General features: G+C 44.3%; 2 protein-coding genes across 5 annotated transcripts in view; both read right to left on the bottom strand.

Annotated features, from left to right (window-relative positions):
* The window catches only part of Rbcn-3A (rabconnectin-3 alpha), a 100,990-nt gene extending 77,273 nt beyond the window's left edge, over positions 1 to 23,717 (bottom strand). For all 4 annotated transcript variants that reach the window (XM_077658181.1, XM_077658182.1, XM_077658183.1 and 1 more), the window contains exons 1-18: positions 23,453 to 23,717; positions 23,144 to 23,355; positions 22,702 to 22,827; positions 21,118 to 21,189; positions 20,947 to 21,025; positions 20,056 to 20,266; positions 17,473 to 17,582; positions 17,173 to 17,308; positions 16,030 to 16,215; positions 12,527 to 12,705; positions 10,739 to 11,008; positions 7,151 to 7,326; positions 6,290 to 6,402; positions 4,944 to 5,220; positions 3,597 to 3,746; positions 2,737 to 3,098; positions 1,883 to 2,030; positions 510 to 653 (exon numbers count right to left, since the gene is read on the bottom strand). In XM_077658181.1, the coding sequence (XP_077514307.1) occupies positions 510 to 653; positions 1,883 to 2,030; positions 2,737 to 3,098; positions 3,597 to 3,746; positions 4,944 to 5,220; positions 6,290 to 6,402; positions 7,151 to 7,326; positions 10,739 to 11,008; positions 12,527 to 12,705; positions 16,030 to 16,215; positions 17,173 to 17,308; positions 17,473 to 17,582; positions 20,056 to 20,266; positions 20,947 to 21,025; positions 21,118 to 21,189; positions 22,702 to 22,827; positions 23,144 to 23,230 (2,826 nt within the window). In that variant the 5' untranslated portion in view covers positions 23,231 to 23,355; positions 23,453 to 23,717. The remainder of the gene's footprint in view (positions 1 to 509; positions 654 to 1,882; positions 2,031 to 2,736; positions 3,099 to 3,596; positions 3,747 to 4,943; positions 5,221 to 6,289; positions 6,403 to 7,150; positions 7,327 to 10,738; positions 11,009 to 12,526; positions 12,706 to 16,029; positions 16,216 to 17,172; positions 17,309 to 17,472; positions 17,583 to 20,055; positions 20,267 to 20,946; positions 21,026 to 21,117; positions 21,190 to 22,701; positions 22,828 to 23,143; positions 23,356 to 23,452) is intronic.
* LOC144126382 (protein GVQW3-like) lies at positions 13,314 to 13,922 on the bottom strand. Its single transcript, XM_077660434.1, has one exon. It carries the CDS (start codon positions 13,920 to 13,922, stop codon positions 13,314 to 13,316), a length of 609 nt encoding a protein of 202 aa, XP_077516560.1.
* Positions 23,718 to 24,109: the final 392 nt, after the last annotated feature.

The following is a 24,109-nucleotide window of genomic DNA, read 5'->3' as shown; positions in this document are numbered from 1 at the left end:
ACATTAAGTCCAGCTGAATATTCCGCCTAGATTTTCAAGCCCTGTCCAACTGCCATCTGTCTTACAGTGATAACTGTCAGTATGAATTTCCTTGAAAAAAAAAAAAAAGAACTCTGGTCAGCATCCACACAGCTGCTGTGCACAGCAGCACTTGGCACTGCGGGCGAAGAGAAGCACAGCAAAGGCTATTGGAGGAGGGGAAGTGGCATGCCAACTGCAGTGCATGGTGGCACTCAGTGCAGCAAGGCAGCACAGCAAGAAGAACTGTTAGGGGCCAGGTGCTGAGATCCACTCCTGCTACTTGGGCGTAACTGAGAGAAAAATGAGCGCCACAAGTGCAAACATAGCAGCTATCATTGAGTTTAGCGTGGCGTAATCCCTGTAAACTTCTAAAATAAAACACACAGGTGTGTGGGCATGCTGGGCTCATCTTAGCCAATTTATCAGTTCTTGTATCTAGCCCCAGTCCTGACAGCTGTTCGCAGTGGTGGTTGCACTTCACTACTCACATTTGTAGCATCTTTGATGGCGTCCAGCTCGACGATGCAACCAGGACGAGCTGTAGACTGGAGGCTGACAATGCGGAACTCCTCCTGAAGACCTGCATGGTGCACGTCCATCCCAGACGATGTTGTGCTTGACAAGCTGATGGTCTGCACAAGCACAGAGCAGGGTTTGTACTGTGAGGCAAAAACCTGGTTGCTCTTGCCCAGAATGCAAGAAGATCAGAAGTTTGTTGTGTATCTCCTTGTGATTGTAATAACTTGGCTACATCCTTTGCAAGTGCAGTGACAGGTATGTACTACTCTTTTTGATATAATGCAGGGAGTGGCACAATTCCTCACTATAAAAGGGTCCATGCTATGTGAGAGTAGCACAAAACGGGAAAAGGGACAAAGAAAGATGCACACAACACAGGCGCTACTTTCACCGTTACCAACTCGCCCAAGTTTCTACACTTGTGAATTATAAAAGGAGTGCAGAATGACATCCTCTCATTTTGGTTGCCACGTTGTGACAAATGGAATGAGTACTTGGTAATGTGCTAACACATGCCGGGCAGCACAACATTTCAACAAAGCACCTGTGGTAGTACGGAATTTTTGTTTAATTTTAGAGGAACATCTGGCTATCTTGGCCTGCAATATGTACACAGTGCAGGCTCAGCATCCCCACTCAGGCTGAGAAGAATGCTAAACTTCCTGCGCTAGTAATGAATCAGTGCTGCGAGCTTGGCAATCCAGATATAGACCAGAGGAATGCTAGTTTACCTAAGCTTGCTGCCAGCTGGTCCCCGCCTGCCAATAGTGCTTGGCCAAAAAAAATAGGGCACATATCTGCTATCACCTATCTGTCTACCACACTTGTAAGGTACAGCAGGTAGTCAAGAAGATCTTGCTTACAGTGTAATTTTAACAGTGTGGTTCTTTCAATGATAGAGAGCAATCTTCATACCCAGGCACTAGATGCAGTTTTATGTATGTGGTCTCGGGCCTTGAAATTTTAAATGGCACACGGAGTTTACGCCGCTCCCTACAAAGATCATGTAAAACAAGTGCAGCCTTTCATGAGTGCTCCAACTACATGGAAGGCCTGATCAAGCGTCAAGGTCAGTCAACACACAGTGATAACTAGTTGTGAGTGCTAAATTCACAGATTTTGCAAATATTTTTATGAGTAATCTGCGCCATTTCAGAATGGACAAAAAAAAATTAACACATATCTTTGAACTGTGCACACAAAGCAATGGAAGGCGCTGTGATTTCTGCCCACTAAATTGTCTTCAAAAACATGCGAAAGCATGCAACTTTGCCTGTCTCACAGAAGTTAATGTGCCTATCATTATGATTTTCCCAGAAGGTAGAGGTAAGAATAAACTCACATCAGCATTCTCCCCTTTTCGGGCTGCTGCCATGACTTCAGCAAGCAGGGTGCGTGCATCTATCACAGCTTGGTACACTCGCAGCTGAAGACCATCGGAGGCCACAAAACAGGCACTTGGAGAGTTGGAGATGCTGCCCAGGGTCGTACTGCATCATTTTAGGTGGAAATAAGCAATGCGTCCCCTACACAGGCTTCTCACTATTAAACAGCAGAGCCCCACGAAAAGTGCCTATTTGAATAAAGCAAATTCCTTTTTAGAGCGAAAGCTCTACTTCACGACCTAAGCTTCAAAAGCAGGACCATCACTGAAGCCTTTACCTTGAATATTGGTGCGCCCGGGATTCATACCCGTGGGGGCACAAACAGATTAGCTTCACTGGCCCATACACGAGAGCACTACGTTATCGCCGCAGCTGATCACGCCTTGCGTTACACTGCAACACTCTCGCACCCTACATTGCACATCGTCGTCTTCATCAAGTTCCATTTGTGGCACGAACAGATCAGATCAGCTTAACCTCAATCAGAGCTTAACCCAAGTCTTGTATCGTCGCCAGACATGCCGACGACTCAGCAAAGCAAAACCATGAGCCAATGCCAAGCTAGCTACTAAGCTAGCTAGCTAATTCTAGCTACTTTTTATCCAGGCCGCAACAGTGTATGCATTCTTTTTGATTAATTTTTTTTTTTTGCATTTGAACACGTACTGCTGAAAGAGCACTTCAAATGGTTAGTCACCAACCACACACTGATAAAAAATTTACTTCAGTATTCAAAATTTACTAACCAGAAATATGTCCAACATTCCCCAACTGTGACTACTTTCTCAAAAGCAAACCAAGTAAGCTGCACCTGGGAAGCAGTGTGGGGACCCATGCCACATTGGAGAAGGCCGAAGACTCGAGTGAATTGATGCGTGCCAGCTCAGCGACACCGCCGGACTTGGAGAGGGGTCCAACAGACTCCACCTTCCAGAGGATCAGCTCACTGCAGAAACCCTCCGTCGGAGCAGCAGTGGGCACACTGTCCCGCCGCCACTTGTCGCTGTAGTCTTGATTTGGAAGCTCCTCCGTTTCCTCATCCAGGGGCTCCTTGCCCTTAGGCAGGTTGTGGTGGGACGTGGTGAGCAGCAGTGGCAGCACAGGGTGGCATGTGATGTCATTTATCCTGAACCTGTGCCCCGACACCCTGGCTGCATGGCCAATACTGAGCACCTGGAATGAATGCCGGCAAACGGAGAAAGCGGCCAAGCTCATGATGGCATCAGCGAATACATAAGAAAGGGAAAGACACTTAAACGATTTAATATAAACTGCTAGGTAGACGAGATGCCCCAGTTAAGGATAACCACGCTTTAAAAAACAGTGTCCTAACCGAGTGAAACCAACTGATGGCTGCTGAAGAATTGCATGGACTAGTCCGCAGTATTTTTTCTGTTCTCTAAAGTGAATTAGCAGAGACTAATTAGCAACATTTTTAAATTATTGACTTCAAGAATGAAGTGTCAATTCAGAAGTTGTTAGTGTTGAAAAACAGTTGACTGAAATGTTTGCATGTTTGCAGATAGCCAAGAAAAAAAAAAAGCAATACAGCAAACAGATATAAAACCAACTTTACAAAACAAAATGCGCAAGTTTTCCCTCAGGCACACCATTACACACAAGCTGGTGCACCAGCAGTAGCCCAGGATTCTCACAATGTGGTTTACTTACATGAGTGAAGTGAGACTCTTCGCTGAAGGTGAGATGCCATAGGTTGAGCGACCCATTGTTGTGTTTGGACAGCATGCACACACTAGGCGTTGGGGCCGCTTGGCAGCAGAAGGGGCGAGGTTTGTCTTCTATGTCCTCATTTTCATCCCCCTGCACAAGGAATATCATGAGCCAAAGCTCAAGAGTAGCACCCCAACAGGCTACTCTGTAAACACCAACAGCACAGAGCAATGACAAGGCAAGCAAACCCTCCAACTAAAATGAGAAACACACAAAATCACTGACCCACTTTCCCAGAACAATGCCGCAGCAATAATTCGTTGCACTTTTTACATTTAAAGCCTAAAATTTGTATTTTACCGGTTCAGCACATTGGTCCAGCAAGTCACAAAGTTCACTATAAATGCACTTGCTATCACAAAGCTATAATACAAAACAATATATAACCCAGAAAAACAGCAAGCTAAATCCTTTAGAAGTATGGAATACAGTAGAACCTCGTTGATACATTCCTGGTTCATGCAATTTCCCTCCCAGTTCAAACACTGAAAATCACCGACAATATATATATCCGATAGAGTTACACTAATTTTCTTTTGGTTAATGCGTCCTCGGAAAATACGATTTACCAGCTACTAGGTTCAAAATCTTGCCTAATTCTGGTCGCACAATCCATTCAGTGATTAACCGCATATGCGCAAACATGCGAATAAGCTGAACCTGGGACAGCGACAAGAATTCAGTGGCAGTCATCCGTTCTGATGGATCCTCTGCAGTGTTCAAGTGGAAAAGGTGAAGCATAAAAAAAAAAATGCGCTAACATGACAGTGGGCCGTTCCCACGGTGCTGCAACATGAAGAGAAACACAGCTGCTTCTTCGTAGTGCCCAAAGGGAAGGGGGCAGGGTATCCAGGAGCTAAAGAAATATGCTTGCATATGAGCGGGCTGTGTCTGGGGGACACAGCATGAAGAGCAAAATCGCTGCGATAAACAGCCGCGGCAGCGGCTTCCCCGCAGCGCATTAGTGCAAGAGGGTGAAGGATTAAAGAACAGTGAGGAAGAGATCTTGCATTGCGAAGAAAAGGAGCTGTTCATGCCTTGTGCCAAGAAATACGCTAATCGACATTATTATGAAGTGAAATTGTCAATATAAATGCCTCTGTACCTCATTCAGCACCTACATTTTTAAAAAACAGGTAGCTTGGATCATACATTTGCCCTGAAAGATAAGTTTTTTTTCCTGCGCTTTTTTCAAAAATGCAACAGCGAGGTTCTAGTTCATTGCAAGCTTGCTGTCTTCCTCACCACAGCAAAAAAAACTTGCAAACGAGCAGCACTCCCACTGACTTGGTGTGCTTGCTGTCCCTGCTGTTGCTGTGCTGGCTGGGGTGGAAGCACCAGGGTGGGAGCAATGAGGGGTGTGAGGGGGCTCGGCTGGGCCCACGCCCCGAGTCCCGACAGGACGGTGCGCAGGTCCAGGCCAGCTGTGGGCAGGTACAGGGCCAGGTGGTGCGACAGGGTGGCCGCATCCCCCAGCGGGATGGCACCCGGAATGCGCGACGAGAAGCTCACCAGGGCCTGGCGGAACGACCCAGGACTGCACTCATCCAGCCAGTCCACCAGCCTGCAAAGGGGGGGCCCACAAGAGAGAACCGTAGAACACAGAGAGAACCGCATTAAGAGGGCCCACTGTATTGGTTTCCTAATGCTAGATAATTCTACTTGCATGCATTTGACCTGAAATATTTTTATGTTCCACAGCAACATCTAGGATAACAGGAGCACTATATTAGAGGTTCTCGGAAAATTTCAACTAGTGAAATTCTAAGCGCACACCAGGTCTCAGTACACAAGTGTTCTTGCAGTTCATCTCTACTGCAGGTACAGCAGGTATCAAAACTCCAACCTCGTGCATAAAAGCAAAATGCCATAGGCACTGAACCTCCTTGACAAAGACTGGCAAAGATTTAACAATTCAAGACTCAAAAATAGATATGCTTGCCTGTTAAATATTACCGCAATGCATACAAGGCTCATGCCCATAACAAGCAGCAGTTTTTATACTTCAAATCTGAAATTTGCTCCTTGATAGTTCATCACTTCCTTGCAAACACTTTGCACAAATAATTCATGACTTGCCTGCCAGTACTAACTTTCAACTTTCTTTTTTTGTCAGTACTGCAAGACAGGACCTGCTTGTAAGAAAAGCCTATTACCACTAAAGGCTGCATAATGATTGACAGCCTTACTTTCTATACAGAATGCTATGCCATTTTTGCTTTCTAGCATTTCTTGAGACATGGCCTAGAACAGGGATTTTCAAACCTGTATTCCGCAGAACCCTTGGATTCCTGGGTTCCTAGGTGCTTTCTGGGTTCCCTCGAAACCTAAATCCATGCATGCCTCAGCTGCCATTCTTTTTACAGCCACTTTGACACTATCATACTGCAATTGCCCACAGCAGACTGTTTCACCCTGCAGCCAATCATCATTTGAATTATTTCTTGAGGGAAACTGCATTTGAATGCTCTTTCTTGCATGCAATGTCAGGCACGAATGAACGAGAGCAAAGGCGCAAGGCTCCTCAACACCTTCGGAAAACCGCCCGGATTCCTCGCAGGTAAAACAATTTGAGAACCGCTGGTATAGAGAAGTGTCCGAATTGTAAGCAGAGACCCTACTGAGATGCTCACCAAACGAGAAAGCTTCCGTCGACCGGATGAATGCTGAACAGCAGGTCGGGGCTCTGGTGCCACTCACGCAACAGCGACTCTATTTTGCGATCCAGGGCATTTCCCAGTGACTGCTGCTGTCACAGAGAGGCACATGCAGAGCACACCCACTCTTTTTACTCATTTCATCATCTTGTGAAAATGGAATGAAGAAAATTGACAAAAAAAAATATTCGAGTTTTTACTCCGCTTTTAAAATTAGCCTCGTTCAGAGGAACAAATTTCTTCAAACACAAGGAGAGAGCAAAATTAATTTCTGCTTAGTTGTTCCACCTTCTTTTTCAGTAACGCAGAGCAAAGCTGAAAAAGTGCTAAATCACCCAAGACATGAGTAGCCAACTGCTTTTTTTCCATTTATGAAATGCAATAACAATCGGCTTATAAATTTGTCACAAAAGCATCAGGCAAAATCTAATGCCTTTATCTGCAGCAAGAAAAGGCTCCGGGCAAGTTGATTAACATATCTGAATTTTAAAGAACACTTCCTTTGATATTTGATTACACTCTGATCTTAGCCACAGGAGGCCAAGAAGCAATGATATATATAACACCAGAACTACACATAAAAGAGCAAAAGAAAAAATGTTAGACACGCCAACACAGTGCAGTTGCTTCTTTCGCTGCATAAAACAAAAGTGGACACACAGTATAAAACATGCAGAAAGCATTATCGCTGCAGAGTATTTCTCTGCTCTGTGAGCACTCAGATTGGCTTATGTGTTACATCTAATTCCACTTCTCTCTGAGCACTGATATGGGCTTGTGCGCTACATCCATCACACACAGAATATAAGTCACAAAAGCAATGTGACCTTCCCGCACCTCTACGTTCTTGCCAGAGGCCTCAGTGGCTAAAGACGCTGAGGACGAAGCTGGCGAGAAGGCTTTCACAGACTGGGAAGCTGGCATCGCTTCCTCGGGCGGAGCTGCCGTGGTTGCCACGCTTCCAAGTCTCAGTGATTTCAGGCCAGATCTACCTTGCCAGCTGGCTTTGGAAGCTGCACAAGATAGGCATTCAGCGTGAGGCAAAGCTTGCTACACCAACACTTTCCCACAGAAACTTGTAAGCCGTCATGTGCTCATGCTCGACATTTTACGTAGTAAAACTGCACTCAATTGTGTGCTCGATTATGTTTGCATGCCTGTGTAAACCGTGTACCCTAGTTGTGCAATTACCGAGAGTCAGTAGTACACAATGGCCACTGTACGTGAGCTGTGTTATAAATTGGAAGAAGTGTCACTTAAAGCGACACTGACATCAACTCCATTCAATTAGTTGTCAGAAAAAATTTATTCTTTGGCTCTTTCTGGCTATGTTGACATTCTTTCCAGCAGCGAAAGACTCATTTATCACCAAGAAAACTGAATTTAAAATTTTACCCACCATTCGATTGAAACTCGTGACACACTAGCTGAAAAGGACAGGCTGCCACTGTACTGAAGTGAATGGTGGTGTAGCATAGCCTCTGTCACAAAATCAGTGTCAACGCACGCATTTTACTTGCGAAGTTGGCCAGTGACGATGACACCTGTATTTTTGGGGGGGGTATTTTCTAGCTTATAACACCTCCCTTTTCAGTGAGAGTGGTCTCTTTGCGATTAGAAAGTGGTGCCACGTCAATACAGACCGACTTCAATCTGTCCTTGGAGCCCCTTAACAAGACAAGTCTGGAGGTGCTTTATAACTGAGACATGGGATGGGCAACACATGAACTGCTACCCGCAAGCGTGCTCACATTTCCAGCAGTTTTCTTACTTTTAATTTCACAGTATGCCAGCTCACCATTCTAGGCCTCCTCGTGAAAAATAAATTTAAAAAATTTGCGTTCTGTTCAGATCACAACAAAACCTCATTAAGGCGTACCTCACGGGACTGCAGAAAAACTGTGTGCACAGAGACAGTGCGCCCTAACCAAAAACAGCTTAACTATGTTCACTGACCTACTAAAGATGATACACAACTTATTCCATGAAGAAAGGCACACATGGAAGCTTTTATTCTCAAAGGACCAGTGAAGTCTGTTATTTATCTCTGCTACCAAGGTGGCCTCAAAGCTAGCGCAGCCTCGAAGGCATTCAACCAGGTCCTGGCTGCTCTATTCGGCCCAGTATTTAGGCGAACAAATGAAGCATGTCCGGCGCATATGCATTTGCTCCAACAGCAGGGCCCTACCAGTCTTCAGCTTACTCATCAACTCGCTTGCACTGGATGATGTTTCATCAGTGACAGAGGCAACAATGTCACAATCTGACCCTACTGGAGAATTCTCAACTGCACTGCACTTTCTATGCCACTAAACACGCAAAAGCTGACAGTTTTCACGGTGCCTTCCCGGTGCAAAACTTCTGTGAAGAGCCGTTCACAGGCATTGTCGCCGGTGGCGGCGAACACTCTGAGCTTTGCCCCGATGCTAGACACATGGGTAAGTGACACCACCAGGGAAGCAGAAAATGTGGGAAGCGCGCGATTGATGACAATGCCAACAATGCAAAAACACAATGAGATGGGACCGAATCGCAGCCATTCAGTGACACTGGTCAGACAGCAAACCGGCAATGGTGGCTATGGCAAATGCAGGAAAATTAAAGTGCACTGCGGCCAGCCTAAACTACGCAGCCACTGTGCTGCGGAAAAGCAGAGTCACGCTACAACGATAAGTGATAGCAATAGCAATGGGTACATCTGCACAGCTCGAACCGTGACTGCTTGAGCACCGGGGACTGCGAATGGAAAGGTGGCAGTGCAGCGAGGGTATGCAGGTGTGCTAGCAGCTGCAAATGCGCATGTGGCATGCTGTGTCATATCAGTATCGGCATGTCGCCATCATCTACACATAAGAAACACCAGTGCGGTCTCTTTGCTTTGTGCACTGTAGTTCATGGCTGCTTTACAAGAGACCACATTTACCTCATATGCAGTGAAAGGTACACGCTAACAGACATTCACGATAAGCCACTACCTCGTAAGTGGACACCAAATGCATGAACTTGGGAGCTGAATCGGGGATTCCATGCAACTATGTACTCCCAAAGCGGACCTACCACTCAAAAGGGGATGCAGGGATAGGAGGTGAAATTTTTTAGTATTTCTTGGTGTAGAACAATGAAATTTGGTATGCTTACTGGGCTGAATGCTTAAATACAAAATGCACTGAAATACCTTAGTTTTAAGATTACAAATTTTTATAATCTTCATTGCTATGCCAAAACATAGCAGAAGCGTCCAGTCACTCTTCAGTTTTACCCAAAAGAATGGTAGGTGCAGTGACATTCTCCAAATATTTTTAGCAGCCTGATTTTTTTATAAACAAAATGTTATATTCACGTTTGCCTAATGCGCTCACTATCGTCATATCAAATTAATGACAGAGTGATAAAACGAGAAAGCATTTCAGAAATATACGAACGTGACTGCATAAAGAATTTATCATGGAACACATTGTAACAAACCACATGAAAGCCCATGAAGCTATTGCCATGCTATGCATTTTTTTTATATGCTTTTTGCAAACAAGGCAGTTAGGTCAGAAACAAGTAGGAGAAAAGTGGCATTTGCACAGAGATTTCAGCCAGTCTTTTGCTACCTAAAGTCACAAAAACTTTTTAAAGTCACTTCTGGGCTGTTTTCGAAGAACATTTTTCAGGATATAATTAAAAATACTTTAAAGATACCAAATCTGATGTTTTCTAAAAATTCAATTTTTTTCAAGGATTTTTCGATTTGATCCTTGTGTCCTCATTTAAGCAAGTATGCCTTAATGAGGTTTTACTGTGATGTGTTTTAGTTCATCCAGGACCACATCAGTAACCCAAGGTTAACATAATTGCACGCTTTCATATTGCCTATTTCCTAGATGGTTAATAAAAATTGTATCTAATGTGAATGTGGTACCTAAAAACATTGGATATTTTAACTTGCACGCGCAACTCTTCAAATGTTACTACAGTATTATCTTGTAACTACGGTCCACATCCTATCAGGCACAAGCAACAACAGACACTTTTTTGTGTCTTGGCCTTCTGACAGTTTCCAACTGCATTCAGTAGGTACCATGTAGCAGTGTAACATCTTTATAAGCAAAGTAAACAATGTCGTCAGCTGGTTGTTCTCAACTAGTACACAAAACCATGCATGGTGACAGCGGAATTGCAAATTTTTGGTACGTTTAATGAGGCTGCCAATGAAAAATGACTTTCCCACAAAACAGTAACACAATTCCATCAAACTGGACACAGTTTGAAAACATCTGACTTCTTTGACCTGACCATCAAAATGAAAATACCAATACAGCGCAGGTATTCATAAAAGTGAAATACAAACAGCAGCAAAGGGAGCAGCACGTCATTGTTGATGAACAGCAACTCCCTCACAGCAAATAAGCTCTCGACATAATATACGAGGCTACGCACTGCCGGCTGCGTCTGGATCGTCTGGCTCCATGGCCTCCTCCCGGTTTTCCTCATCCTGAGCCTCTTCAGCAGCCTTGCGCTGAGTCGCCAGCTGCTGCCGGTGTTGCTCTCGCCGAGCCTGCAGTGCCTTCAGGCTCAGCTCCTGGATCAGCTGCTCAGTGGCGCTGCTGAACGACATCTCCTTGTTGTTGAGCCAGTGCAGCACAAAATTGGGCTCCTGGGCACCACTGCCTGAGGCAGCTCCACTCATGCTTGGCACCAGAGGGATGTCTGCAGAGAAGCCACAAATGTGAAGCATCTAAAAAGTGATCCAAGCAGAAACAAGGCTTCCTCTATTGAGCCAAGGCTTGTAAGCATATAAACTCACATAGAAAGAAACAAATGTGCAACTGTGAAAACTGAGAATTATTAAATCAGCTGCTACTAAACATTTTTTAAACGAATTTTTCACTGTTTTACAGTCAACACAACCCTGCCACTGGACCAAGCGATGACAGCTGGCCTTCATCTACCTGTCAACTGGTGTTTTGAGGAGAATTAGGGGGCTGCTTGTACACGGTTGTTGCAGTCACTCTTAATGGTGTATAATACAAGGGCACTGCCTACACCAAGGAAGAGCTAACATGCAACATTCTTCATGAGGCACCAGACAAGCCCGACACAAAGAAATACCATGAAACTGCTTCGAAATGCCATTACTTATTGTGATACTGCCATGTCGTAGAATAATTTTAAGAGAATTGAAAAGCCATCACTCACTTTCTTGATCCATCATAGCTGCTTGCTTGTTTTATTATAGTATTCTGCCGTCATCATATACCCACTCAATCATGACATGCCTGAATCCAATGAGGCAGACGTATTCGTGTAATCAAATAATTTTAATTAACAGCTTTTGCAAAACATCTGTGACTTAAAGGAATAAATAGCTTGAGCCACTAGGAACTAGCTTTTCTTAGTACTGCTTAATTTTTTGCAAAATTGATTTCCACATACTGCAAGCAGCAGTGCTGCCCTGTATCAGCTACAAGCTATAGTTTGCAAAGTCAGTGACATCTTGAATAAAAATATTTTAATTAAAATAAAATGTGAATAATAAAGAACAAGTTGAGTGCAACCAAACAGCTAAATTATGCAGTACGTACTTCCCAAATCCTTGTAATTGAAAATTTCATCCTAGTATGCAGACTGAACAGAGGACCACCGCCAACTTGGCTGTGGTCCTTTTGCATAAAATGCAAAGCGGAAAAGGCTCCCATCATGCAACAGGTGGAGTTATATATATATGTACATATATATCTGAGGGCTGAAAGTTTGTGAACAAAATGTGGAAGTCTGTACCAGGCCCACTCCTCCTCCTCCTGTGCCCTCGTCAAGTTTGCATGACCACATTCTATACGAGACCAACTGAGCTTGTTCTGTCAACCAAGCACCAAGCTAGCCAGCACAGCTAGCAAGTGGCAAATCGAAGCCACACTGACAGCTTAACAGAACAGTGACATTAACCACAGTTAAAAAATTTTGTCAGCTGCCTCATAAAGCAACTGCAACAGCCCTGTGACTGCATAGGGCTTAATCCTTACACCTGGAAAAAACTTATCTTAAAACTACAACAATTTCGGTAAGCTACACAAATTTCTTTTGTAACTATCTAACTGGACTCTTAATTGCAATTATGTTCTCGTCAAAAATCCTATCTACTATAGGCTTTATAGGGTCCTCAAGACACTGGACTCACTCTTAGGTAAGCTGCAGTATAATACAGCATGCAATGGGGTAAAGTGTTACCAGTCTCAGCATTGATGCTGGCTGCCAGATGAAAATGCAAGCCTGGTGCCACGCCCGAGCCCTGGAGCCCAAAGCTGTGGAAGTCGTGCACGCTGTATGTGCTGGGCAGTGATGGGATTGTTTCACGTGGCTCCTTGCCACTCTGTGCCGCCTGTCGTCTTTGGTACTCACTGAGAGACCTGCCAAAGAAAACACCCACATGGTATCAAAATGAGCACTGCATTCTTTGTTAGTACAGTTTAGCTGGAAACCACATATGGGGTCTGTCAGAAAAGTATCTGACCTTTGGCCGCAGAAAAAAAACTGGCATAACTGGAGCATTGGAAACCTAATCACCCTCAAAGTAGTCTCCTTGGGACTCCACACACTCTTCCCAGCAGTGCTGCCATTGTTGGAAGCATTCCGAGAAGGCCTCTTTCGGAATGGAGTTTAGCTCAGCTGTCGTTGCAGCCATAATGTCCTCTCTTGCGCTCCTTTCAATGGCCTCTTTATTTTCGGAAACAGCCAGAAGTCGCAGGGGGCCATATCAGGAGAGTAAAGAGCCTGTTGAACTACAGGAGTCTGGTTTTTCGCCAAAAAAGTCTTAATCAAATGCGAGGAATGTGCAGGAGCATTGTCGTGATGAATGCGCCAATTTCCTGTTGACCACAACTCCGGTCTATTGCACCGCACAGCATCACGTAGGTGACGGAGGACATCCCTGTAGTACTCTTTAGTGCATCTTTTGTATTCTTTGGTGATTGTTTGACCCTGTGGTGCGTACTCGTGGCGTACCACACCGCGTGAGTCAAAGAAAGCAGTCAGCATCACTTCGTCGTTTGCTGCACACTTGGCGGACCTTCTTTGGTCTTGGTGACATGGAATGCTTCCACTGTGACGACTGGGATTTGGTTTCTGGGTCGTACCTATACACCCAAGACTTGTCACCAGTGATTATGGTGTTCATGAAGTCGGGGTCACTGTTTGTGGAATCCAGCATGTACTGTGAGACTTCTACACAAAGTTGTTTTTGCTCCACCGTGAGCAGCTTCGGCACGAATTTCGCCGCAACTCTCTTCATGGCCGAATCTTTGGTGATAATGCAATGTGCAGAAAAAGTGCTGAAGCCCACCTCTTCCGCAATTTCTCGGATAGTCACATGACAATCCCGCATCACCACAGCACTCACTTCGGCAATGACCTGGTCATTTCGGCATGTTGATGGCCGACCGGAGCGTGGCTCGCTCTCCACCGATGTGCGGCTGTCTTTAAACCGGTTGTACCACTGCTTGATCTGTGTGCTGCCCATAGCATCGTCACCAGAAGCCATCTGAATATTCCGAATGGTTTCCACTTGGCTGTCGCCCAGTTTCTGGCAAAATTCGATGCAGTAGCGCTGCTCCAGTCGCTCCGCCATTTTCCTTGCAATAAAAACCGATGAGAGCACTGCGCACTACCTCACTCATACGCTACGTCCCAGCGACTGACGCTATCGGCAGGCAGGAAAAAATTTGCGCATGTGCATGAAGTTTCAAGGTCGGCTGATGCAAGCGCGCTTGTTTCATATCCATCAGGTGTTCGCAAGGTCGGATATTTTTCTACCATGCCTTGTACACTATATGTTAGTACAATAAAATCTCATTAAAGTGTACCTCACAGGACTGCAGGAAGACTACGCACAAAGCGGCACTACACCCTAACCTAAAATAGCTTAAATTCCACTTGCGTGATAAAGAATGAGACCTGACGTATTTCTCAAAGCAGAAGCTTATATTCACTTTAGACTACAGAAATCCGTTATTTTAGTCTGCTGCAGAGGCAGCCTTGAAGCTACTAGTTTGAGGCTGTACCAACTAACAGTGTGTGAAGTATGGGATCCGGCTCTCTTGTTCAGCCTTGTTGAGGCTCTCACTAGTGCTCCCAGCTATGCGAAAGGGGAAGGGGGAGTGCATTCTGCAAGGTCGCCAGGCTGCTCCTTCTCGGGCCATGCCAGCCGCTACAAGCGCTCTTGTCACGTGCTGCGCCATAACAGCACTGACGCAAAGAGATGATCTACACTTTAGGAGCACCAGTGAAGCTTCCGTGCTTTGAGCGGCATGGTTCACAGATGCTTACCAGATACCTTTTCGGCCTCAAACATGGTGGTAGCTATGTGCTAACCAAGATGTTTGCAATAAGCCACAGCGTCAAAAGCAGGTACCAAATGCATGATGTTTAATGGAAGCTGAGTTGGGGATTACTGCATCTAATGCGGAACAACCAGATACGTGAGTGCACCTTAACAAGGTTTTGCTGTATTAGAAGCGAGCAGCCTAGACAGCTGCCTCAGACATTCTCGTGACAGTTGGCTGGATGGGAGCAAACAGTTGTCAAACCACTGTTTCTGCTTCCTGCTCTACTGGAAACCAGGCTGACTTTGGTAAGAGAGCCACTTTTATGAGGCCAGAATAAGAAGCCCCAGGGCAAGCCACATGTACCAAGGTGAAAAATCTTGAATGTTTTTTCAGACAAAAAACAAAGCTGCAAAAATTCTTGTACTAGTAGTAGTTACTAGTAGTAGTTACTAGTAGTAGTTACTTGTAGTAGTTACTTGTTTCATTAAATTCTTGTCAATGCAAATTGTTAATTGCATGGCTAGGAGGCCAAGGCTGCTTTCCCACAAATCAGGCCCCAAAATGACCTAACACATTGCATGGTTTTTTTTCCAGTTATTAAACACCAAACCTGATATGTAAATGTTTGTTTTAAACTGCATTTGCCATGAAAGCACACAAGCAAGCAGAAATTTTGATTCAGTCACTCGCTGATAAAAAAAATTGTCTGTTAAAGCATGACAACCACCACACACGTCTGATAAACTTCTTTACTACTTTGCCAAACAGAAAATGTGCAAGAAGCAGCAATGAGCAAGTTGTAACTTTACCGAAAAGGGCATCCTCTGTGGATTTTTTTTTTTTATCAGAGCAAATGAAAGAGGATACAGGGCACTATGAGACCACATACTTAACTATATTCAAAATCAAGTGAACACTTGCTAGTGGAGAAGCATATTTTTATTAGTTCTATGAAAATACTGAAGGAATAATTAAAATCTTCCGCATAACTGCTGCCTCAGCAGTTTACAAGCAGTGAAAATCACAAGTTCATCCTGCTCGTGGGTTGTGACTACAATAAATAACAAACAGCCGAATGTGCCCTGAATTCAAGACAATTTACCTGAACTCCTTAATAACATTCTGAAAACTGTCTTCATTGTAGACCTCATTCATCTGCACCAACACAGCAAAAGTAAAAGTAATGCTGCAATACTTGCAAACAATTCTGTGACATTGGTGTCATACAGTACTTCCTTTTCTTTATCTGCATTTTTTTTTTCCCACAATATCATTTAACTCAAAACAGATGCACATGCCTCTGTTCTGGGTCATACAACAACTGGTTTGGCACTGCAATTTTTTTTTTAGCCACCAAACGTACACTTCATTATGACGACCTAAAGCAAGAACTTCAACATGCATGCTCACTTCATGTGTCGTAGTTTCTGAAGTATACGCTGTCTGTGGCGCTGCGTCTGTAGCCGTGGTGTCTGGTTGGCAAGGGCTTCGATCTGCTGCACGTTGATCAGCCCATCCTCGGGAAGCAAGGTTTGGACCCAGAGCCGACAGATGTTGTCTCGACATGACGTGACCAGCATGTTTGCAACTGAGCCTCTGAGAAAGAAAAAAGCAGCACACAACCATGACAAAAAATATATATCAACATTTTTATTGCAACACGTGGGACGTTCTTCATGCGTAGATAGCAATCAAACAGTGAACAGAGAAGCTCATATTTCAGCAGGAACTTCGCATGAGTAAGCCTGCTGGACTGTGCAACCTGTGTAGTACCAATTCAGTTGTATCGGAGGGCCGTAATGAAGGAGAGGGAGAATGCAGCCACCAAGATGGCCATCCACACAGTTTACACATCAGCTCTGTTGAAGAACTTACCAACATTCACCAACAACCGAATAGACTTGTTAAGTGTGAACAGATTACTCAGTTACACAAATAACAACCATTTTAATGCTTGCAACAAACAGGGAAAATGTTTTGTCGAAGTGTTTGATAGTACAAGTCTTGATTTTACAATCTTTTCATAATTCACGACTCCCCGGATGTGATTACAAAACATAAAACTGAGTGGGAGACAAGACACAGGAGAGCAGCAAAGAGGACGAGCTCAGTCCTGTTTGCCTGATAAGTGTGTTAGTGAGGCATCAATACACCTGTACAAGAAAGAGCTTCACTTTCTTGGTTTGATAAGATTTCGTTGGGTGTGGTGCTTTGAGTGTTTGTGGCGCATGCGTGTTGCTTATGAAGGAAAGGGGTTTCGCTCCAATAGATCAGTTGTTAGTCTAAGCTCATCCTGTTTGCTCCTCTCCTGTGTCTTGTCCCCTGCTCTGTTTTATATTTTGTAATCCTGTCATACCAACTAGCCCCTCATCGCTCACTCTGGAATCCCCAGATGTAAAACCAAATAATTTAGATTAACCAAAAACCTTCACTGAAGTAAAGTTAAATGGTTTGTCGCTGTCTCTTAGTAGTTGAACAGAGGCTGAAATCTATTAAATTGATGCTGTGATAACTTCCCTACAATGACACAAATACATCAAAGAGTGAACTTGCCGGGGCATAAACTTGCTGGTCTTGCGCCACGAGAGTCCTGTCACGGCTCGTGGGTGGGCCGCATATACGAATCCGAAGGTGCAGCCCCGATCAGCTTGCATTCCAGACATCTTGGCATTCCCACCAGGGTCACACACTGCACACACAAAATCATAAGCCACCACTATCTTGAGTTACACACGCACCACGCACGCACACGCACACATGCACGCACAGTCTAGTATAATACACTATACTCATCATGTACTACGCCTTCTGTCCGTGACCAGAACTAGGTTGTTGATGTGTGTGCAGACCCACCTTTATGCTGGCTCTTGTGCCATATCTTTACAAGACGGTCACATTTTCCAGCAGATGCAAACAAGGTGCCATCTGGAGAGAAGCGCAGGAAGCTGACTGGTTGGGATGTCCTGCGGAAAAAAAGTAGCTGTAATAGATCTGTCTTTCATGAATGACAAAAAAAAAATTATTCGGCTCCAGTAATCCAGTAAAGCTAAAGCCTTGCTATAGGCTGAATTTCCACGCTCCAATATAACAGAAAAGACTACGGAGTGTGCACACAAAAGGATGCGCAATCAGTTAGGTAAAGTTCCAGCTAAAACTGGCTTCTGAAAAGCATTGCAAAGCAAGTTTCATAGCCTAGTGTTACAATTCAGCAAACACTGCAAGTATAATGTGGTAGAAACAAATCATTTACTTGATACAAACAAAAACTTGCTTAAACAGGTACTACATAACTCTTTAGCCAAGCCAGCTCATTAAAAGCAGTGCCAGGTATTCTGAACACTCACTTCAGAGTAAAGAAATTACATAACTGCAGCACGAAGATGCACGGGAGCACTGTGATTGTCATCAAGTAGAAGCAGTATTGTTCTACTCAAGCAATCCATCATGAAAGCATTTCAAACGAGCCGCTTTCTGTGTACAAGGAGCTATTAAGTGCAGTGTGAACATACAACATTGCTAAGAGGGTTCATACAATTGTGCCAGAAGAATTTTCAGATCACATGGCAACTATCAGTCTTTGTTACTGCAGTAAAGCCTTTAAAGAAGTAAATCCACCTCTGGGCATGACATTTTCGTCCTCGGAATTAAAATACAAGTAAAGCCGCGTGCGAGACATGGGCCAGTATAATGCAAAAATTCCTTTGTCTATTCTATTCCAGTAATATTCCCCAAGCTTACTGGCCAACTATACCAGCAATACTAAAGGTATAAGACAGTACTTCAACCCATGGGGTGACAGTACACTTAAGCACACACTTAAATTTTTACAAACAAAATAAGAACCATTCGTTACGCGAGTGCTTCCATTATGTAAGTGCCGTGTACATCAACATAAACAAGCAAAGCTGTGAATTCTGAACAAAGCAGCTCTAGCACATTGCAGCCCAAAGCAATACAAAATTTTAATACTCTGGACACTACATGGCTGCAATGCAGCCAAACAAAAATAAGCATGGGGACAGAACAGAAAGCAAGCAGAACGAGAGGAGTCCAAATATGAACGTTGTACAGCCAGTGGTCCCTTGCTTTCTCACCTCTCACATCTGTCAACTATTATGTTACCATAAAGCTAACAAATAACCATCGTTGTACTACATCACAATGTGACCGCAAACCAGGTTCACTTTGCTGTGTGCAAATAGTCTACATTCCCTGTAGCAAAGCTACGGTTATTTTAAAACATTTATGTTTTAAAACTGATGCAAACAGACTCATACTTTAGTCTGTCTGTGAAACATATTCATCCAGTCTGAGAACAACAGTAAATCACCTGATTGGCCTTGACGAACTGATAAGAATTTTTTAACATGATCAGTCAAAATCAATAATTGCATGCGGCTTTGGTTCCAATCAACATTGTATTAATGCGAAAGCATTATGCGTCCCATGAGTGCAAAAGCTGCCGTCTGTCGCCGTCCATGGCATGAAATTCCTCAGTGATGTCATCATACTCTCGCATAAGAGCAGTAAGATAGTGAAGGCTTCAGCAAAGAAGAAAAAATTAAATTTCTTCCGAAGGTGCAGGGAATTCAACCAAGGACCTGCAGATTTCGAGGCGAGCATGCAACCCATAGGCCACAAAACCACATTACTTCTTGGCAAGGAGTGTCATTAGAAAGGAAGAAAACTTTAATGAACGTTGCAAGAAAGCTCACGATGAAACAATGCCTTGCATTCAAAGCATGTAGGAAGCCTTAAGTGCCCTCCTTAATTTTTTTCCGATGTTATTGGGCAGTGATGGCTACATGGCGTTTTATCATACAGAGGAATCTCAATCACACAAATTTCATGGGGTTGCTAAAAATATTCGTATCATCCAAACGACGACAAATTCGTATGCCGAATTTAAGCAAATCTGTTTTCGGTTGACGGGGTTTACTTGTGGCCACGCCCCACCGCCGACTCGCACTGTCAGCGCTGTGCTGGTAGCATGCTGCTGCTTACTGCTCGCGGCGCGTACCATGCGACTGGTGATTGTGACGTCGGCGGTGCATAGGCAGCTAGTACTTGGTGCTAGAAGGTGCGGTTGTGGCTCACATGTTCACATCATCCGCAGTGGAGCGGTGGTTCTTTGCAACATCCACATATCTGGTTATTGTGCACCATGTTGTCTGACCAGGGCATTTCACAAATTCTTATCACGAAATTTGTGTAAACCGGGATCGTATCATCGAGATGCTATTGTATCATGCATGCGAATTTTCATGATGTGCTTTATGCTTGCTGTTTCTTCATCACTTCAGCAATGCACTGAGCTAAACAACCATGTTTTTTCTGGCCTTCACGCAAAGCAGCCATTCCACTCTACAATGCTCCAAACCGGAGGCAGTAAAACAAAACAAAGCAAAAGCAGATAAGAGAGGGGACGGTGCACACCTGCACTGCCATATGCAGTCCCACGAGGCAGGCTCCTCCGGGAGTGTTGGTGCTGCCTCGTCACTGCCCAGGTGGAAGGAGACACTCGAATGGCCAGCTGGTTGAGACGGTCCTGTTTTTCCCGCCTCTTCCCCTCGCAAAGCATCGCCCTCTGCCTCAACAGTGCACTTCCACATCTGTATCCACTCGCCACCTGTCAGAAGCCGTGTGCCTGAAACAAAATGCCCAACAAAAACTGGAACACTTCCCAGAAAGGCACAGGCAAGCTTGTCTGAAGCTAAAATGTGCAGCTCAAAAACAATTTCTCAAAACAACAGCAGCAGCCACTTTCACTCCATGTAATCCTACTTGTTTTTAAACTGCAGGCATTAAGATATGCACTACATGGCTCCAATTCATTATTTTGCCACACAGAAACTCGTATCGCAAGACAGAGTTGTAATAAACTTTTCCTAATGCATGTTTATTTTGAAGCAGAAGCTCCCTGCTGCAGATGCCCAACTTGAGTAACATGAACAGTACCAAGTAATCTATCTTTACTTTTTGCACTTACAGCATCATGAGTTCACACGCTTCTCCAGTATATTCACATAAAAAAAAAAAAAATAGGTTGAGGCAACATACAGCACCACAGACAAACAATAAATAAAGAATTAATGAAAGGAGTGCTTTCCAAATGTCATGGTATTTTTGGGACCACTTTTCAAAGTATTTCTTACCACAAAATATTTTAATTATTTTAATATAATTTTTTTTTATTTTTAGATTAGTATCAAAACTGCATGCTCAAAAATGCAAATGCACAGATCAGATAAGATCCATGCCACACTTTAAATGCCATCATGCTGAACACTGAATGAGTACTTATATGCATAAAGAAAGTTTTATTACCTTCTAAATTCCAAGAAAGCACGGATACAGTGTAGTCCATTCGTATTGTGGCTGTCTGAATCCATTTGTAGTCCAATTTCTTGGGAGAATGGGAACAAAAAACACAAATTAAAATCCAGGATCCATAGCACTGGACCTGCGTGCCTTTGGACATGTCAAAAAGCAGCTTACATGAGCCGATGTTTGTTGGAGGAGCGGTGATGGTTCAAAAATAGCTACTTGTTTTCCGTATGCAGCCGCAATCTGTTACAAAAACGCATATAATGAGATTGAAACCACTGCTGTCTGACACAAAATGTGTGTGGCAAGAATGAAACAATTGACTGAACACTACAGCTGACTACTGTATGAATTCTGCCAGTATATCTGGTGTGTGCACAGATAAGAAAGAGCCAGGGCCAAAAGTCGATAGGGCAACATGCCCTGCACCCTTATTGACTTTACAAGATTGAAACCGGTCACTTCATGGGTTACCCAAGACAAATCTGTGCACTAGCTAATTTGCTTCAAGACACCCTATCACAACCACAGTGGCAAACATTAGCTGCTAAAAGGTAATAGTAAGTGCCTAGATATGCTGTACATTCTACAAGCCAAATACATTTCAATACGACTGGTTGCACTTTTAAATATACACCCTTTAGCATCCTGACACCTCACAATCACTGTAATGCATAGTTACCTTTTCCAACACCTTCAGGTTGCAGAAAAGGCTGCAGTGGTTATGGTGCTCGGCTACTGACCCAAAACACAGGTTCAGTCCCGGCCGTGGCGGTGGCATTTTGATGGGAGTAAAATGCTAGAGGCCCATGTACTGTGCTATGTCAGCAGATGTTTAAGAACTCCAGGTGGTCAAAATTACCTGAAGCCGCCCACTACAGCGACCCTCATAGCCAGAGTCACTTCGGGACGTTAAACCCCATAAATCCATCCACAACCAGAAGTGGTTAAGAATGCGCCAAACACATCACAGTTGTTAGTGTGATCCCATACTGTCGTCGTTTTAAAAAAGGTGCAGCAAAAAGTGTCGTATGAGTGGCCTTACATGCTGGTTCCTTTGCCTCAACCAGCTTTCTCATCCAGGCAGCATAATAAGTGTGCCAAGTATCTTGATTTGAATGTGTGTTCTGCTGAGTATGTATTTATTATAACTAAATATGACCCCTAAGATGTGTTAGCATGATTCTGAAGGCATGTTAACACAGATGCCCATGCAACAGTAGGAAGAATGTAATAAAGAAAGAGGAGTTATCTGTCGATGTATAATTATTTTGCTTGGATTCATGGTAACACTCATACATGAAAATATATTTTGATTTATGCTGACAAACTAACATTTACTGAATTAACTAGACGTTTAATTATCAGTTACATTACAGAACTTCCACCACTCCATAGCTGCTAGATGACTTTAACAGACATAAGCACGAAACAGTGATCATGAAGATTTTCATTAAGATCTATTTTACTGTGCGTAACACCCCCTTTTTTTTTTAACTACACAGGTCGACCAAGAGAAAGCGCTTTTCACAAGTACGCACGAAAAAAAAAATTACGGCTTAACAGATGATAATGTTCGAGTGTTGCCCATACGCGGGAACAAACACAAAGTGTTATCGACTGTGGGTGCGCCCGATATGAGTGGAATACGAGCACGAAACACGATTACTCGATAATCTATCCTAACCAAAGCCATAAATGAGCCTACGCCGCAAAAATATACACTTGTTATTATCGAAAAGGCAAGTGACATACCTTGCCAATATCAGTTGAGCAGTCTATGCAGGAGACTTGCACATTTCCATGACAGACACCAGGGATGATCTGCACTCTCTCGAAGTTCCTTGCCAATATCACAATATTGCATCCCGCACCGTACACCTTGAAAAACAAGAATTTCACTCTAAATCTGCGGAATCGGTCAGAGAACCCTTCCTGTCAAGTGAACGGGAATTCATTTTGAAGGATTTGACATGCAAGTGACAGTCGTGAGCGGCAGTGCAGCGCGATCGGAAATCGAAAATGCGTCGCTCATAAGAACTTCAGAGCATACCGGAGGCGAGGGAGCATTTTAAACAGGCAGGAGGTGCCGGTGCACAGTTATCAGCACGCTCACGGAGACGAAACTTGGTAATGAGCTTCTCTTTTTATTCGGTACACCTGCAGCTGAAACCGCGCGCCAGGGACGGTTACTCACTGTAAAGGGGACGCCTTCGACGCTTCCGACAGAGTAGCAGTGGTCTCCAGCGTTAACTGCCCCGGTGAGCACTTGGTGAAGGTTCATAGCTGAGGAACTGCGGCGTTTGTAGATACAGCCTTCACGCAATCAGAAGCCCCGGCACGCCCCCGTGAACACCAGTTTCGTTCAGTGCTGAGGGAGTGACTCGCAGTTCGTTCCCAGCCGGATCACTGAAAGCCAGATCTCACTTTTAACAATACACCAGATCTCGGTGCGACAGAAGAGCCGATAAGTTGACGCCGATAGCGTCACAAGACAGCACATCACCTTGTGATCGGCGCTAGCTCTAGGCCTAGACTGCGGCACTGGGACGACGGCGCTCACACCGCGTCAACAAATAACCGGATCGTCCCAAATATGAGGCCTAGGAAAAGCACCACGCTCCGTGCAGCCATTTAGGAGCTCCCAGCATTCACAAGGCAATCAAAATTCCGCAAAATGGATCGCATCGCCGCACGAACACGGAATCGCGGCGAATCGCGGCACGCGATTGCACACAAGCACGAGCAGACGCATGGCAGCAGTCCTGAGCGTTTTCCATTCTGTGGGCAGGTGGCAGCAGCAATACTGGCGCGAAACGATGTGCGTTTTGAACGGTGCATTCCACACGTTGCAAGTTCCTGATCTATTCATTGCTAGGCAAACCTATCTGCCATTCATTAAAGAGTTTTTTTAACCGTTTTAAAACATCGATGTTGATCAACCGATCTGTTCGAGGACGGGAGACGTATAATGAAGGGTCCCGGATTCTGTGACGTGTTCTGACATCGCTCAGCGCCGATCTAATCCCGCGATCTCAGCGGCGGAACGGCACAGCAGAGCCACTGATGCTACCGCATAGAATTTCTGGGAAGGCGTTTAATGTTATGTAATTTCCATAATGCAGCTCTCTGTTGTGACGAAGAACCGCCGTCCGAGGAATTC

Source organism: Amblyomma americanum, chromosome 3, assembly GCF_052857255.1.
Source record: "Amblyomma americanum isolate KBUSLIRL-KWMA chromosome 3, ASM5285725v1, whole genome shotgun sequence".
NCBI classification, from domain to species: domain Eukaryota; kingdom Metazoa; phylum Arthropoda; class Arachnida; order Ixodida; family Ixodidae; genus Amblyomma; species Amblyomma americanum.
Note: the sequence above shows the minus strand (reverse complement) of the source record. Positions and strands in the feature narration are given on the sequence as shown.